This window comes from Puma concolor, chromosome A1 (assembly GCF_028749965.1).
Source record: "Puma concolor isolate L17-30 chromosome A1, mPumCon1.1.hap2, whole genome shotgun sequence".
NCBI classification, from domain to species: Eukaryota; Metazoa; Chordata; class Mammalia; order Carnivora; family Felidae; genus Puma; species Puma concolor.
In genome coordinates this window covers 150353575-150370526 of record NC_141667.1, presented here as the reverse complement: position 1 = coordinate 150370526, position 16952 = coordinate 150353575, and the positions used below count along the sequence as shown (strand labels likewise).

The window sequence follows — 16952 nt, the reverse complement described above, 5'->3', positions numbered from 1 at the left end:
CACTTAACCGACTGAGCTACCCAGGTGCCTCTCACAATCAAATTCATTTAGTTATTTAAAAAAAAATTTTTTTTTAATGTTCATTTATTTCTGAGACAGAGAGAGACAGAGCATGAGTAGCGGAGGGGCAGAGAGAGGGGAGACACAGAATCTGAAGTAGGCTCCAGGCTCTGAGCTGTCAGCACAGAGCCCAACGCGGGGCTCGAACTCACAATGAGATCATGACCTGAGCCGAAGTCGGACACTCAACCGACTGAGCCACCCAGGCACCCCTCATTTAGTTATTTTTTTTTAACATTTAAGCTATCTCTACCCTCAACATGGGGCTCAAACTCATGAGCCCAAGACCAAGAGTTGCATGCTCTATCAGCTGAGCCAACCAGGCGCCTCTCTTTTCATTTTTACTATTTATCCTCTTCGTCTCTCCTCTATGCTGCTGGGGCCCCAAAGATCCCTTTTACTGGTGATGCACCCACCTCATACATGCGTTAAGTGCTGGCTGACAACTCACAGCTGCCCTGGCCAATACATCATGGGAAATGAAGGGTAGGAGAGAAGGGAAAGGGCGTTAAAAACTTGCTTTCTTGTGGTAAGGAGGCCTAACTGTGCAATTTATGCAGTTACCTATGGGATGGGGCTGAAACTAGTTTCCAACTGAGGCCACTCTCCTGCTTACTTTAGTTTGTTGCCCCGCCCTGCCCTGTTTCCCCCATCCCTTCTCCTGGAAGCACTTCCCCAATAAATCACTAAGCAAGAATTCTCATCTCAGTCTCTGCTTCCGGGAACCTGACCCATGACACCCAGACACTAGAAACTATCTTGTTTTTGTTTTATTGTTTGTTTTAGGGACTTATCTTGTTCAATCAGTCCCTTACATCAAATTCCTATCTCTGGCTCTGCTTCTAAACCTCCCCCCACACACCCCCACCGCACACTATAGTTTGATAAGAGAACATCTCCTTCACTTCTGTACAACCACGCCTGGAACACAGCAGACAATAACTGCTGAATATGGGAAGAGCCCAGGGTCTGTTTTATAGCTAGACTGTGTGCACCCCTTCTGTCCCAGGCTGGCCCAACCTGGAGGCATTGTGAGTCATAGCTGGTGGACAGCAGCTTAGTGGTTCAGGGATGGGGCCAGGCCTGGGAGAGCAGCTTGGCACCTCCGACACATCCTCCAGGTGAGGCACAACATGCAGTGAGCATTACTGGGAAAGGGCCCTCTGGGAAGACGCAGCCTTAAACATGGGCCTGGCTGCACATTTCAGGCTCTCTTTGGGCTTTCAGAGAGATGATGCCCTGAGCCAGATCTAGGGGGTAGTACCACCCCTTCAGCCCAGCTGTGTGCGAGAGGAATAAGTGTATGTTGGATTGATGAAGGCATGATAGAGTTCTATCCCTTTTCACCCTCCTGGAGAGAAGAGGAATTTAAAAGAGAACACATAGCCCTCTTCCCCTTTAATAGAGTCAGCACTTACAGGTGCTGGCGGAGACAGAGAATGAAACTTGTCTGTTATCTGGACTTTAGCTTCCTTGAGGATGTAGTCCACTTGGGAGAAAAGTCATGTGTAGTCTGCATAACCTCTATGACTTTGAATTCTAAGCATAGGTCCTAGCCCATGGCACAGGCCCCCAAGATGTCACTGAGCATAATGCACCACTGTCACCTACATACACATCTGGGTTCCTAGCTGGACCAGTAGCATCTTGAGGGCAGGCACAGGCTAAGAACCCCTGCCCAGACCAAGCCTGGCCCAGAGCAGTTTATAAAATAACTGAACGTGGCAATAATGCCTTTGTTTATTTTAGACATCCTACCAAATACTTTCCTGAATCCAGACCTAGCCCTGGCTTTGTCATCCAGCAGTGCCCTCTTATCCACAGAATGAAGTTTATGCCCTGGTCCCCTTTCTAGCGTCCTCTTCTATTCCCAGCCGAGTCCCCTACACAAACCCTACTCCAAACTCTTCCTTACATGGGGAACATGCAAGCTGTGCCTGGCTCTTCACTCTGCCTAGAGGTTCTCCATTGTCCACCCTCAACCTACATGGCAAAGTCCTGCTCAACTTTTAAGTACCTGTCTCAGCAATCCCTTCCAGCAGCCTGTCCTATGCTCAGAAAGCAAGGGATATGGTCCTTCATCCGCATTTTGTCTCCTGGGCCTGACACACAGTGGTCTTTGGAGAAGGTAGTTTCAGGAGATTGCTGTCAGTGCCAGTGTGCAGGGATGGGCTCCTCAGCGACCAGCACCCTAGTGCCAGCCTCAGAGCTAAGCCCTGTCCACCGATCCTCGCGGTTTGACAGGACAGCCTGTCCAAGCAGGCTGCTCACCCGGACTCTTGCTCCCCAGCAGTGCCCCTGGCTCGCCTTCATCATTCTGGACACAGGGCCTCCAGAGGCAAGGGCGCAGCCCTGGTCGCCCACGTCCTCGAGGCTCGGCACTGGGCACCCACGCGCCCCACAAGGTCCACTCGGTCCTCGCCCTGGAGGCCTTCAGGTGTCTTAGCTCAGGCCACATCAGCCGCCTGTGGGAGCAGCTGCAGCAGTTCTGGGCCGACCACTTCTCGCAGCGCTTCTCCCCGCGGCGCCCGCCGCTGCGCCGCATCTCCTCCATGTCCACCTTCTACTTGCTAGACCACCGGACGCGCCAGGCCGAGCTGGGCCTCAGCTACGGCGCGCCGCGCACTCGCCTGAGCGACGAGGCCTTTGTGTTCCGCGGCGGCCAGTGGACCACCGAGGGGCAGCCGCGGCGGTCGCGACCGCTGCTGCCCTCACCCAGCAACTCGGGCTGGAAGACTCAGGTGCAGGGGGTCAACAGCCAATTGTTGCTGGAGGAGAACAACTACCTGAAGCTGCAGCAGGAGCTGCTCATGGACATGCTGACTGAGACCACAGCGCGCATGCACCTGCTGGAGAAGAAGCTCGATTCCCAGGCCAGCCCGGCGTCTGGGGCGCGCTCCTGGCAGAGGAAGATGCGCAAACGCGAAGGCGCGAACGCGGTGCTCTTGCTCCAGCCGCGCGCTCTGGAGTCGCGGTGACGCAATAAAGCCCGTGCGGCGCACGCGCATTTCGCTCCTCGCTGCGGGCCCGGCGCCTTCGTGGGCAGCCAAGTGGGGTCGGCTTGGGCTCGCGACCTGCGGGTAGGGACCGTCACTTAGTGCGCGTTAGTGGACGGGTGACTCAGCCGGCAGCCCGTCTCGGGAGGGCGCGATAGGGCCGTGGAGGAAGGTGTGTGTGCGGCCCGCTGGGAACGCGGGGTGGGAGCCAGGCTTGCAAAGGGCAGTGCTAGGGGAGGGAGGAGTGGAGTGGGCGCGAGGATGGCAAGCAGGGGTGAGCAGTGGCGTTCTTGGCCCAAGGAACGGAGGACGAAGTCGGGGAGACAGTGAAACCTTGGGAGCTCAGCGATGCAGGGTGCGGTGAGGCGGTCAGGCGGAGAGGGTCGGGGACCTCGCTCTTGGCTCCCCTGGTTTAGAGGAGCGGCGCGGGCCAGAGGGTTTCAGCCTGAGTCCGGAGTATGTGTATTTTACGAAGCTTTCTCGAAACTGGGCCTCAGCCTCTCCCAGCTGCTGTGTGGCTTTTGGCGGGTAGCTTCTCCGTTACAGGTCTCCTTTCCTCCTCTGTAGAATAAAGGGTTTGTCTCACCCGGGGTGCAAACAAGCACTCTCCAGAGCTAAGCCTGTAACACAGATAGGATTTGCTCCACCCGCGTTGTTTAAAAGTTTTGCATTAGTTGTCAACATTAAAATTTTTTTAAATATTTATTTATTTTTGAGAGGGGGGAGGGACAGAGAGAGAGAGGGAGACACAGAATCCGAAGCAGGCTCCTGGCTCGCTTTCAGCACAGAGGCCGAGGCAGGGCTCCAACCCACCAATGAGATCATGACGTGAGCCAGTCAGTCGCTTAACCGACTGAGCCCCCCAGGTGCCCCTAGTTGCCAACATTTAAGAATTTGGAAATTTCATATTAAAAATCCAGATTTCCTGTGCTCTCAAAGAGACTTGGCCATCCTGGACCTTCATTTTGTCCTACAGCAGTGGCCTTGAGCTGAATCGTGGCTGTTACCTCCTGGTGAGTTTCACTCCTTTCTTCTGGTAGGTGTCTGATTTTGCTCTCCTCCTAGATCCATTTTGGATCAGGGACATGGGGGGTCTGCTTCCCCCAACCCCTATACACACAAAGTATAGTAGAAGGTGCTTCAGGGAGTGTGTTGTACTTGTGGTTGATGTAACTGCACAACAAAAGGTGGTGACACCAGTCCTTGCAATCTGTAACCTTTTCCCTGGAATGTAGACAGGGCATTTCAGCAACCACTGAAACCTGAGAGCATGGGCCCTTTTCCCTAGGGTCAGGTAATACCTGTGAGAGAAGTGAGTGTCCTGCCTCCACCTAACTTTCCTTCAGGAGTAGACTAGGGATTACTAAACAGCTACTTTGATAGATGTTTTTCTGTGGGTTTGTTTTTGTTTTGTTTATTTTAAATGTTTATTTTTGAGAGAGAACACATGTGCATGAGCAGGGGAGGGGCAGAGAGAGAGAAGGAGACAGAATTCGATGCAGGCTCCCCACTGTGAGCACAGAGCTGGAAGGGGGGCTCTATCTCATGAACCCTGCCAGGTCATGGCCTGAGCTGAAGTCAGATGCCAGACTGAGCTACCCAGGCGCCCAACTTAACAGCTACTTTGTACAAAGATGTGGACTTATTTATTCAATTAGGAAAACAACACAAAACATGTCATTAGACACTAAGTTTAAAACATTGTGAGCAGTGCTTTTTTTTGTATTTTAGTAATTCTGTGTATACATTAATGTAAATTAAATAAAAAATATTTAAAATAGGTATGATGAAATCAATTTTCCTTTTAAAATAATTAAGAAAGGGGTGCCTGGTTGCTCAGTCAGTGAGGTGTCCAATTTCATTCAGCTCAGGTCAGGATCTCATGGTTTGTGGGTTTGAGCCCTGCATCAAGCTCTATGCTGACAGCTCAGAGCCTGGAGCCTGCTTCTGATTCTGTGTCTCCCTCTCTCTCTGCCCCTCCCCTGCTCATGCCCTATCTCTGTCTCTCAAAAATGAATAAATGTTATGGGGCGCCTGGGTGGCGCAGTCGGTTAAGCGTCCGACTTCAGCCAGGTCACGATCTCGCGCTCCGTGAGTTCGAGCCCCGCGTCGGGCTCTGGGCTGATGGCTCAGAGCCTGGAGCCTGTTTCCGATTCTGTGTCTCCCTCTCTCTCTGCCCCTCCCCCATTCACGCTCTGTCTCTCTCTGTCCCCAAAATAAATAAACATTGAAAAAAAAAAATTAAAAAAAAAAAAAATGAATAAATGTTAAAAAAATTTTTTTAAATAACTAAGAAAGGGGCACCTGGCTGACCTAGTCGGAAGAGTGTGTGCTCTTGATCCAGAGATTTTGAGTTTGAGCCCCATGTTGGGTGTAGAGATTACTTAAATAAAATATTTAAATAAACAAAATGAAGAAAAAATATATACAGACAAGGAAATGGAAAGGGAGTCAAAATGATAACACCAGAAAAAAATCAAGCCCAAAATAAGGTGCTAATGGAGAAACCATACTAAGTGAAAGATGCCAGACTCAAAGGGTCAGATATATGATTCTCTTTATATAGTATACCCATGATAGGCAAATCCAGAGAGACAGGAAGCAGATTGGTGGTTACCAAGGGCTGGTTGGGGGGGGGGGGTGGGATTTGGGAGGAGGCAGTGACTGCTTAGCAGGCAAAGGGATCCCTTTTAAAGTGACGAAAAATATTTTGGAACTGTTTGGTAATGGTTGTACAGCACTGAATGCTCTAAAAGCCACTGAATTGTACACTTCAGTGAATTTTGTGTTACGCGAATTTTACCACAGTAAAAAAAAAATTTTTTTTTAAGAAAGTGCTTTACATAAAAACATGAAGTAGGGGTGCTTGGGTGGCTCAGTCCATTAAGCGTCCAACTTAGGCTCAGGTTATGACCTCACGGTTTGTGGGTTCGAGCCCCCTGTCCGGCTCTGTGCTGACAGCTCGGAGCCTGGAGCCTACTTCGGATTCTGTGTCTCCCTCTCTCTCTCTGCCCCTCACCCACTCACACTCTGTCTCTCTCTCCTTCAAAAATAAACAAACATTTTATGGGGCGCCTGGGTGGCGCAGTCGGTTAAGCGTCCGACTTCAGCCAGGTCACGATCTCGCGGTCCGTGAGTTCGAGCCCCGCGTCGGGCTCTGGGCTGATGGCTCAGAGCCTGGAGCCTGTTTCTGATTCTGTGTCTCCCTCTCTCTCTGCCCCTCCCCCATTCATGCTCTGTCTCTCTCTGTCTCAAAAATAAATAAACGTTGAAAAAAAAATTAAAAAAAAAAACAAAAATAAACATTTTTAAAAAATTAAAAAAAGAAACATGCAGTAAAACGACTTGAGTTGTAGGGAAACAGCTAAAATCATAACAATGATCCAGGAATGCCTAAAGTTTAGGGAATATTGCTTTGATCAAAATACTTAACAATAAAGTAGCTGCGCTGGCAGACCAGAGCAGCAGGCAGGCAGGGAGCCCCATGTTTAGGGAGAGGCCATCCAAGTGGAGAAAGGGCCGGAAATAAATGCAGCAGGATGATATTTTGAGATATCTGACTTTGTTCTTCCTGCTATGGAATTTCAGCCCCTGACTGAGGCAGCCAAGTGTATTGCCCCAGGGAAGGATGTGACAAGAGCAGAAAGCTTGCACAAAGGACTCTTTGTGGCTTTCACCTCCTACAGCTCAGAACTCTGGGGATCAGAGCTTTGCAGAAAAATATTTTGGGGCTTGAAGAGGGAGGTCAAAGAGGCCGCAGATTTGTCTACAGCAAGAGGAAAGATGAAGGGAAATGGGAGCAGAGAAGCTGGTAGGTCTCCCATCTTGGAAAGAAAAAATTCCTTATCTTGACCCTACATTACTTTCCAGCTACTGCCCCATTCCTCTGCTTCCCTTTATAATGAAACTCCAAGAAGTTTCCTGTATTCACTGTCCTCAGTTCCTCCCCTCCCTCTTTGCTCTGCTCTCTGTCAAAGATGCCATTACCCTGCTATGTTGCTTTGTCCTTTGCCCATTGTCCATCCTCACCTTGGCCACTCAGCATTTCAGGCAGTTGAGGCCTCCTCCTCCTCGAAACACTGTCTTCACCTGGCATGGGAGACGGAGGCACTGCACTCTCCCGATTTGCTTCTTCCCTCACACCGTTCCCTCCTTCTCAGTGTCTGGCTGATTTTACTCTCACTTCCTTCAGGTATCTTCTTAAAATTTTTTTTGTTTTTATTTTATATTTGAAAGAGAGAGAGAGCAAGCAGGGGAGGGGCAGAGAAATGGAGACAGAATCTGAAGCAGGCTCCAGGCTCCGAGCTGTCAGCATAGATCCCAACATGGGGCTTGAACTCACAGTGACATCATGACCTGAGCTGAAGTCAGATGCCTAACCAGCTGAGCCACTCAGCCCCTAGGTATCTGCTTAAATGTCATCTTTTCAGTGAAGTTTTCCCTGATGACTCTATTTTTTAATTGTTTTTTTTTTAGAAGTTTTATATATTTATTTTGAGAGAGAGGGAAAGCGACCAGGGGAGGGCCAGAGAAAGGGGGAAAGAGAGAGAATCCCAATCAGGCTCTGCACCATCAGCGTAGAGCCCAACGTGGGGCTCAATCTTAGGAACCGTCAGATCATGACTTGAGCGAAGTCAAGAGACAGACGCTTAACCTACTGAACCACCCAGGGACCACCCCTCCCTGCCCCCCACCATGTCTCTATTTAAATGAGCATGTGTTCTCCCCAGCTGAAACCAGACCAACACAACTTACCCTTCTTTCCTGTTTTGTTTTCTAACACCTGTTACCATTTGATAGGCTGTATATTTTATTGTCCTTCTCCTCCCCCCCCACCTCTTACCCCACCACCACTACTAGGACACAAGCTCCATAGAGCTGTTATATTCTCTCCTGTATTTCAGTGTAGAAAAGTATTTAATGACACTTATTAGGACCTCTGAAAATATTCCTAGAATGAACATGAAAGAGCGGACCTAGGCCAGCCAACTCCATTTTGTTCTGTGTCCTCCATCTTGAGTGACTACGTCCCTGACATGGCCCCCTTTCCTGGAAAACCACAGAAAGAAATTCCCCTTCAAACCTCAGACCAAGCCTCTTCCCCTTGAGTAACTTCCGGCTCACCCGTTCAAACCTCCCATTCAAACCACGCCTGGCAACCTGCACAACAGGACTCTGACCCTTCCCCAGCCAATTGGCTAAGGCCACGACCATTACCCCACCAACTGCCCCTAGATCCCTATAAAACCTTTGTGCTTTTGAAACTCGCTCTCTCTCTCCCTGGCATCTCACCGCTGCATCGGTGCAGGTAGGGGATTGAGCTCGAGCTAGCTCGAGTAAAGGCTCTTTGCTTTTGCATTGGACTCGGCTCCCTGGTGGTCTTTGGGGATCATGAATTCTGGGCATAACATTTGGGGGCTCGTCCGGGATCCCCAATACCCCCGAGGGACTCCCGACCCAGAGAGCCTGACTGGCCATGGTTAGTGTCTGTTCGTTCCCTGTCTCTTCTCTGTGAGCTCATTTCTGAAATTCTGGTAGTGCCCGGTGCGGTCTAAGTGGACGCACTGGAGGACCTCGGGCCAGGAGTTTCGGAAGACGTTCCGATCCTCCCTTCTGGAGGGACGTGGATTCCCCTCAAAGGTCTGAGACGAGGTGGGTCGCTCCCGCCGGTCGGTGTGAGGCCATCGTCTAGCTTTCAGTTTTGCTTCCACGGAGTTGGAAGAGTTTCTAGGGGCCCTCTGTTTGTCTGTTTCTGTGTTTCTCTGTTTTGTTCTGTGGACTTACTGGACGGACATTATGGGACAGACTCAGACTACTCCTCTAAGTATTATGATTGATCACTTTAAGGATGTCAGGGGAAGAGCTAACAACCTCAGTGTGGAAGTCCGAAAGGGTCGGTGGCAGGTTTTTTGTTCTAGCGAGTGGTCAGCTTTCAATGTCAGATGGCCGCCAGAGGGAACCTTCAAGCTCCCTACCATCCACCAAGTCGGGTATCATTTCTCGGCCTAAGATGGGCCATCCTGATCAGCTCCCTTACATTATCACTTGGCAGGACCTTGTAGAAGACCCACCCTCTTGGCTTAAGCCCTTCCTAGCCCCACGCCCTCTGGAGCCAAAACGCATTCTCGCTTTGCAGGGGACAGAAAAGAAGGAGAACAAGAAAAGTCTTACCCAGCTTTCAGCACCCCTCTACCCTGTCCTACAAGGGGGGACTGAAGAAGAATTAATTTTTCCTCCCCCGTATAACCCCCCTAGGATGCCGGAAGAACACCATCCTCCTCCTCTGGGGGAGACAGATGCTGTTCCGAGAGCAGGAGGCGGAAACGCTCCAGTGGGAAGCCCGCCCTTTACCAGACAAAGGGCTCAGAGGGAGCAATCTGTCTCCGCCGCTGACTCCACTATTCTGCCCCTGCGAGCCACCGGGCCCCCAGATGCGGAGGGGAATCAGCCCTATCACTATTGGCCTTTCGCCACTAGTGACCTCTACAATTGGAAAGCTCAGAATCCTAAGTTTTCCAAGAAACCAACAGGGCTTATTGATCTGTTAGACTCTGTTCTTTTTACCCATCAGCCTACATGGGGCGATTGCCAGCAGCTTTTGCAGGTCCTGTTCATGACTGAGGAAAGAGAAAGAATCCTCAATGAGGCCCGAAAACTAGTTCCAGGCACAGATGGGAATCCCACCACCAACCAGGCTCAGATAGATGCCTCCTTCCCCTTAACTCGGCCCCAGTGGAATTTCAACACGGCAGAAGGTAAGGAGAGGCTCCGGGTCTACCGCCAGACTCTAATGGGGGGTCTCCAAATGGCTGCTAGGAAGCCAACCAATTTGGCCAAGGTAGGAAATGTGCAACAGGAAAAAGATGAATCTCCGGCTGCCTTTTTAGAACGGATCATGGAGGCATTCCGTACCTATACCCCCATGGATCCAGAGGCTCTGGAAAGCAAGGCAGCTGTTATCATGGCCTTTGTAAACCAATCGGCCATAGATTTTAGGAAAAAATTACAAAAAACAGATAGACTAGGAGAAAAAAAGTCTGCAGAACTTACTGGTGGTAGCCAAAAAGGTATATAATAACCGGGAGCCTCCTGAGGATAAGCAGGCTCGCGCCATGGTGGCTGCCAGCAGTAAGCAGACTCGAGACCTGGCCAGAATACTACTAGCTACCACTGCTGACTTCCCCGAGGAACAAGACCGCCGTCTCCGGCAGCTGGCGGACAACTCAAGAGGAGGTAAAGGAACCACCAAGGGGGGGGAGGCAGAGGCTGCAGAAAGATCAGTGCGCATACTGCAAGGAGATAGGGCATTGGGTCCGAGATTGTCCGAAAAAGGCCAGCGGGAAGGGAAGCAAGACTGATCGGGTAAAAGTCTTAGAGCTAGATGAACTGAGTGATTAGGGGAGTCGGGGTTCAGACCCTCTCCCTGAGCCCAGGGTAACTCTTAAAGTGGAGGGGACCCTGGTTGACTTCCTTATCGACACTAGAGCACAACATTCAGTCCTCCACACCCCACAAGGAAAGGTGGCCAGCAAGAAGTCCTGGGTACAAGGGGCAACTGGTATGAGCCAGTATTCACGGACTACCCGAAGAACGGTAGATGTGGGGACGGGATGGGTATCCCACTCCTTTATGGTAATACCAGAATGCCCCTACCCGCTGTTAGGACGGGACTTACTGACCAAGATTGGAGCTCAGATAACTTTCAGACAAGGGGGGCCTCAGGTCACCGATGGCAAGGGCCACCCCATCCAGGTCCTGACCATGAAACTAGGGGATGAATACCACCTCCACAAGGAGGCACTCTCGAGAGAGGATAATATAGACAGATGGCTACAAGAATTCCCCTCGGTTTGGGCAGACGGGGGGGATAGGACTAGCTGCTCACAGGACCCCGGTCCTGGTAGAGCTCAAGCCAGGAGAAGGTCCGGTAAGAATCAAACAATACCCCATATCTCAGGAGGCCCGGAAGGGGATCCAGCCACACATCTGGAGACTACGAAGCCTAGGGGGACTAGTTCCTTGCCAGTCTGCCTGGAACACCCCCCTACTGCCGGTCAAAAAGCCTCACACAAATGACTATCGACCGGTACAAGACCTCCGGGAAGTAAATAAGAGGGTCACGGACATACACCCAACTGTTCCCAACCCATATACTCTCTTGAGCTCCTTGGCACTCTCCAGGGTCTGTATACTGTACTAGATTTAAAGGACGCCTTCTTCAGTCTGCTGCTGGCACCCCAGAGCCAACCCTTGTTCACCGTCGAGTGGCATGATCCAGAGGAGGGCTACAGCGGGCAACTCACCTGGACACGGCTGCCTCAGGGGTTTAAAAATTCGCCCACCATCTTTGACGAGGCACTACACGAGGGCCTGGGTGAGTACAGAAAAGAGCACCGTGGTCTCACCCTCCTACAGTACGTAGATGACATCCTGATTGCTGTGCCGACATAACCAAGGACCGTGAGCGAGGGACCCAGGACCTGCTGGCTACCCTGGGGGCCTTGGGATACAGGGCAACCGCGAAGAAGTCTCAGATATGCAGGGAGAGGGTGAGTTACCTGGGATACATCCTGGAGGGCGGACAGCAGCGGTTATCAGATGCCAGAAAAGAAACTGTCCTAAAGATCCCTACTCCCAACTCCCGAAAGGAAGTAAGGGAATTCCTAGGATCTGCCGGCTACTGCTGCCTCCGGGTTCTGGGTTTTGCTGAGATCGCCAGGCCCCTATATGAAGCTACCAAAGAGGGGAAAACATTTAAATGGACTGAAAAAGAAGAAACTGCCTTTAATCAGTTGAAAAAGGCCCTCCTAAGTGCCCCAGCCCTGGGCCTGCCAGAAATTACGAAGCCCTTCCATCTCTTTGTAGACGAACACGAGGGAATAGCAAAAGGGGTTCTAACTCAAGCCTTAGGCCCTTGGAACCACCCAGTGGCTTACCTGTCCAAGAAGCTAGACCCAGTGGCTGCCGGCTGGCCGCCATGCCTAAGAATTATTGCGGCGACAGCACTCCTAGTCAAGGATGCAGACAAACTGACCCTAGGACAGGAGATCTGGATCACGACCCCACACGCCATTGAAGGGGTCCTGAAACAGCCTCCTGATAGATGGATGAGTAACACACTTATGACTTATTACTAGAGCCTCCTATTCAACCCTCCATGAGTGCGGTTCCACCCCAGTGCGGCCCTCAATCCTGCAACCCTGCTGCCCGACCCTGACCTAGATGCTCCACTACATGACTGTGCGGGGATCCTGGAGCAAGTACATGGATTCCGGACGGATCTGACCGACTGGCCCCTCCCCGATGCCGAGGCTACTTGGTTCACTGATGGCAGCAGCTTTGTGCGGGATGGACACAGATTCACCAATAGGACACCAAAATAGAGCAAGTTATATCTGCTTGCAAGACCTGCCAAGTCACCAATGCAAGAGCCACATCAAATAAAAAAGGAACCAGGCTCAGAGGCACCAGACCAGGAGCCCAATGGGAGGTCAACTTCACTGAAGTTAAACCAGGAAAGTATGGTTATAAATATCTTATTATTTATAGACACCTTCTCTGGCTGGATGGAGGCATACCCAACCAAGCATGAAATGGCTCAGACGGTGGCTAAGAAGCTAGTAGAAGACATCTTACCCACGTATGGTTTTCCTGCCATGGTAGGATCAGACAACGGACCAGCATTTATCTCGCAGGTAATGCAGGCAGTAGCCAAGGCTGTGGGGGCAAACTGGAAATTACATTGTGCTTTATAGGCCCCAGAGCTCAGGACAGGTAGAAAGAATGAATAGAACCCTAAAAGAGACCCTTACCAAATTAACCATGGAGACTGGCGGGGACTGGGTGACTCTCCTACCGTATGCCCTTTACCGGGTTAGGAACACTCCTTACACCCTGGGTTTTACTCCCTATGAAATCATGTTTGGCAGGCCACCCCCTATTATTCCCAACCTTCGAGCTGAACTTCTTGCTGAGTTTAAAGATCAAGAACTTTTTCTTTCCTTGAGAGGGCTCCAGAGGGTGCACGAGGACATTTGGCCGCACCTCCGTGCCATCTACGAGGCTGGCCCGACCCCGACACCTCATCAGTACAGGCCGGGAGACTGGGTCTACGTCAAGAGGCACCACTGAGAGACCCTCGAGCCGCACTGGAAGGGACCCTACATCGTGGTGCTGACACCCCCACCGCTCTCAAAGTAGACGGCATTGCGACCTGGGTCCATCACACCCACGTTCGGCCAGCGGACCCCTCCACGATCCGGAAGGACTTCGTCACGCGATGGGCTGTCAGTCGGGACCAACAGAACCCGCTCAAGTTCAGGTTACAGCACATTCGACCCACCTGATATTGGTAATTCTGTTAGCTCTGCTTGTCACTGCTCATGCTGCCGAGAGTCCCCACGCCCCCCAAAACATCACCTGGCAGATCATAGACACCAGCTCGGGGACAATACTTAATCAGACTTCCCAGAGCCACCCCACGGATACTTGGTTCCCAGAACTTTGCGTAGACCTCCAAACTCTGCTCCCCTTGTCACCATATGCCCCCGGATTCCATGCGCAGAACCTTTATTTCTATGTCTGCCCCGGCCACTCTCGCTCGAGCACATGTGGGGACGCGGCTGACTACTTTTGCGCCTCCTGGTCATGTGTCTCGACGGGGCACATCTGGTGGACCCCACCACGCACCGGAGATCTCATTGTGGTAAAGCGGCCCAGTGGCCCCCGACCGTCATATGCCTGGGGGCACGGTAATCCCATAGTTATATCCTTTACAAGCCAAGGTAAAAAAACAACAGGATGGGAGAGTGGAAAAACCTGGGGACTCAGGATATATGACCGGGTTAGGCTGGGAGCCAAGGACAAGGGAACGTTATTTACCCTCCGAATGCAAGCGACTCCCCTTGCCCAGCAGTCCCCCACAGGGGTAGGACCCAACCAAGTACTAGTTCCCCGACCTGCCCCCACCCGGACAGCCACTCCCAGAAACACCTAGGCCTTGGCCACACAGCCCTCCACATCCCCTGTCCCTACCGGAGCGTCACCCGCATCTCCTGCCCCAGGTCACAACTTACTATCTGATACAGACCCCTGTGGAGCACAGTTGTCGGAGCATACCAGGTACTAAACACTTCTAGACCCGACCTGACCAAGTCCTGTTTGCTCTGTCTAGATGTCCGGCCCCCATATTATGAAGGTATTGCCATTAAAGGCAATTATACAACAGCCTCCAACTCTAGCTCCTGCAGATGGCAGCAGGCTACTGCAAGACTAATCCTCCAGGCGGTAACAGGGCAGGGCACTTGCATAAGCCACGTGCCCCCCCCCCCCCCCCCCCCCCCCCCGGGCAGTCACATCTCTAATGAAACCCTAACAGTCCCCAGGGAGACAATGTATCTACTTCCCCCCGAAAATGCATGGTGGGCCTGTTCCAGCGGCCTCGCTCCCTGCGTCCACTCCCAAGTCCTTAACTCCTCGAAAGAAGGCTTCTGCATACTCCTGTAGTTAATCCCCAAGCTAGTGTACCATTCGGGGGAAGAAATACTTAACAGGTTAGGCTCTACTAACCCCCGAAGTAAGAGAGAGCCTATTACAACCCTAACTCTGGCTGCGCTCTTGGAACTGGGATTAGTGGGGGCGGGGACCGGAATATCCTCACTCGTCATCCAGGACAAAAACTACGGAACCCTAAGGGCAGCCATTGATTTAGACATAGAAAGAATTGAGAAATCAATTTCTCATTTACAGGAATCCGTTACTTCCTTATCAGAAGTAGTACTCCAAAACAGAAGGGGATTAGACTTATTATTCATGCAGCAAGGAGGACTATGTGCAGCCCTAGGGGAAGAATGTTGCTTCTATGTTGATCACTTGGGGGTCGTAAAAGAATCTATGGCCCTCATAAGGGAAGGGCTGCAAAAACAAAAGTTTAGAGAGAGAACAATCTCAGTCCTGGTACGAGTCTTTGTTCAACTGGTCTCCCTGATTAGCTACCCTCATCTCGGCCCTTGCCGGACCCCTCACCATCCTGCTCCTACTATTAACCCTCGGACCCTATATCATCAACAGACTGGTCCAGTTTGTCAGGGACTGCATAGGGGCCGTCCAACTAATGGTCCTCCGTGCTCAGTGCAAGCCCCTAATAACAGAAGAGGACAAAATAGAAATGCAGCCAGTCCCATGATTGGGTCCATAAGCTACATGACAAGGGGGGAATGAAAGAGCGGACCTAGGCCGGCCAACTCCATTTTGTTCTGTGTCCTCCATCTTGAGTGACTACGTCCCTGACATGGCCCCCTTTCCCAGAAAACCACAGAAAGAAATTCCCATTCAAACCTCAGACCACATCTCCTCCCTTTGAGTAACTTCCCGCTCACCCGTTCAAACTTCCCGTTCAAACCACACCTGGCAACCTGCGCAACGGGACTCTGACCCTTCCCCAGCCAATTGGCTAAGGCCACAACCATTACCCCACCAACTGCCCCTAGATCCCTATAACACCCTTGTGCTTTTGAACCTCGCTCTCTCTGGCATCTCACCGCTGCATTGGTGCAGGTAGGGGATTGAGCTCCAGCTAGCTCGAATAAAGGCTCTTTGCTTTTGCATCAGACTCAGCTCCCTGGTGATCTTTGGGGATCACGAATTCTGGGCATAACAAAGGTCTACAGGACCAGGCACCTGAATCCCAGGGAGCAGATGGTGTCTGGCCTTTGTCATTGGCCCAGATGTCTAATCCCCTAGGAGGCAGGAAAGATGTGCTAGATGTGTTGGAACTTTTGGTTACATCTTATCAGCCCACCTCTGACTAGCCACAGCTATGGTAGACGACTCCATGTACACTGTCAGTGCCTCGTTTCAAGTGTCTACTGTAGGTTTCTCTGCTTTTCTGCTTTAGGGCTTTCTCCTAAGCCTCAGGATCTCTCTCAACCATAGGCATAGCCTGGGAGTGCAGGTGAGTTAACGCCTTCTGAGGCAACCTTCAACTCATAAGGGACAGAAGCCAAAATACACTTTGTTGAATTTTCCTTCTACCCTGTGTCATTCTCCTCCCTCCCTCTCATTTCCTGGATTCACCTACCATATCAACTGCCCCCAAGTTCTAGGCTCAGTCTCTGCTTTCATGGGGATTCAAGCTAAAACAGTAGGAAGTAGCAATGGAAGGGAGACTATAGGGATAGGAATCTAGAACTGGCTCATCTACCATTCAGAAGGCAACAGCGACCTCCCACCACTGGGGTGGTGATAACCCCTAATCTGAAGCATAAGACTTCCCTTTGGTAGATTGGAATGAGATAGAAGTTGAAGGGAAAGCTTGGCTTATGAAGTAGCTTTGGCCCTTGAAAGATGGGAAGGCAACTGTAATTACAAGGATCATAGGGGTGGCTAGTTTTTCTAAACCTGCTTTAGAAACTTTGCAGAAGGCATGTAAGACTCAAGTTAGCCCACTCGACTGAGGGCATGATATGAAAGCCAGAAAGTCTCCCGAGGCAACGTAAATGCTAACTTGGGGCGCCTGTGTGACTCAGTCGGTTAAGCATCCGATTTCGGCTCAGGTCATGATCTTGTGGTTCGTGAGTTCGAGCCCCATGTCGGGCTCTGTGCTGACAGCTCGGAGCCTGGAGCCTGCTTCGGATTCTGTCTCCCTCTCTCTCTGCCCCTCCCTGCCTTTGCTCTCTCTCTCTCTCTCTCTCAAAAATAAATAAACAAAATTAAGACATACTTACTTTTTCAGCAAAGCGTGCTGAAAACTGGGCCCACAATTTAACCATAAGGGCAGCAGAGCTGTGGAGCAGACCAGTGGATCCTCAACAATTTTCCTGTGCTAGAGTCAGGGCTTGAAGGGGATGGGGGGGGGGGCGGGGAGGAGGAGGGGGCGGAGGAAGGTGGGATCCTGAG

At 51.2% G+C, this 16952-nt stretch overlaps 1 protein-coding gene across 25 annotated transcripts; it reads left to right on the top strand.

The window, feature by feature from the left end:
• The first annotated feature begins 1107 nt into the window (after positions 1 to 1107).
• Positions 1108 to 15664, top strand: CBY3 (chibby family member 3). Of its 25 annotated transcripts, none has more exons than XM_086706180.1 (6): positions 1132 to 1181; positions 2351 to 3228; positions 3977 to 4069; positions 9312 to 9811; positions 11014 to 11430; positions 12606 to 15664. In XM_086706180.1, exons 1-2 carry the CDS (start codon positions 1132 to 1134, stop codon positions 3036 to 3038), a joined length of 738 nt encoding a protein of 245 aa, XP_086562306.1. In that variant the 3' UTR covers positions 3039 to 3228; positions 3977 to 4069; positions 9312 to 9811; positions 11014 to 11430; positions 12606 to 15664. The 25 variants fall into 25 exon arrangements, 22 of the variants coding, with proteins under 22 accessions (XP_086562442.1, XP_086562306.1, XP_086562295.1 ...); XM_086706169.1 differs by having other exon boundaries at positions 12194 to 15664; XM_086706316.1 differs by having other exon boundaries at positions 1108 to 1181; positions 2354 to 3228; positions 11014 to 15664.
• Positions 15665 to 16952: the final 1288 nt, after the last annotated feature.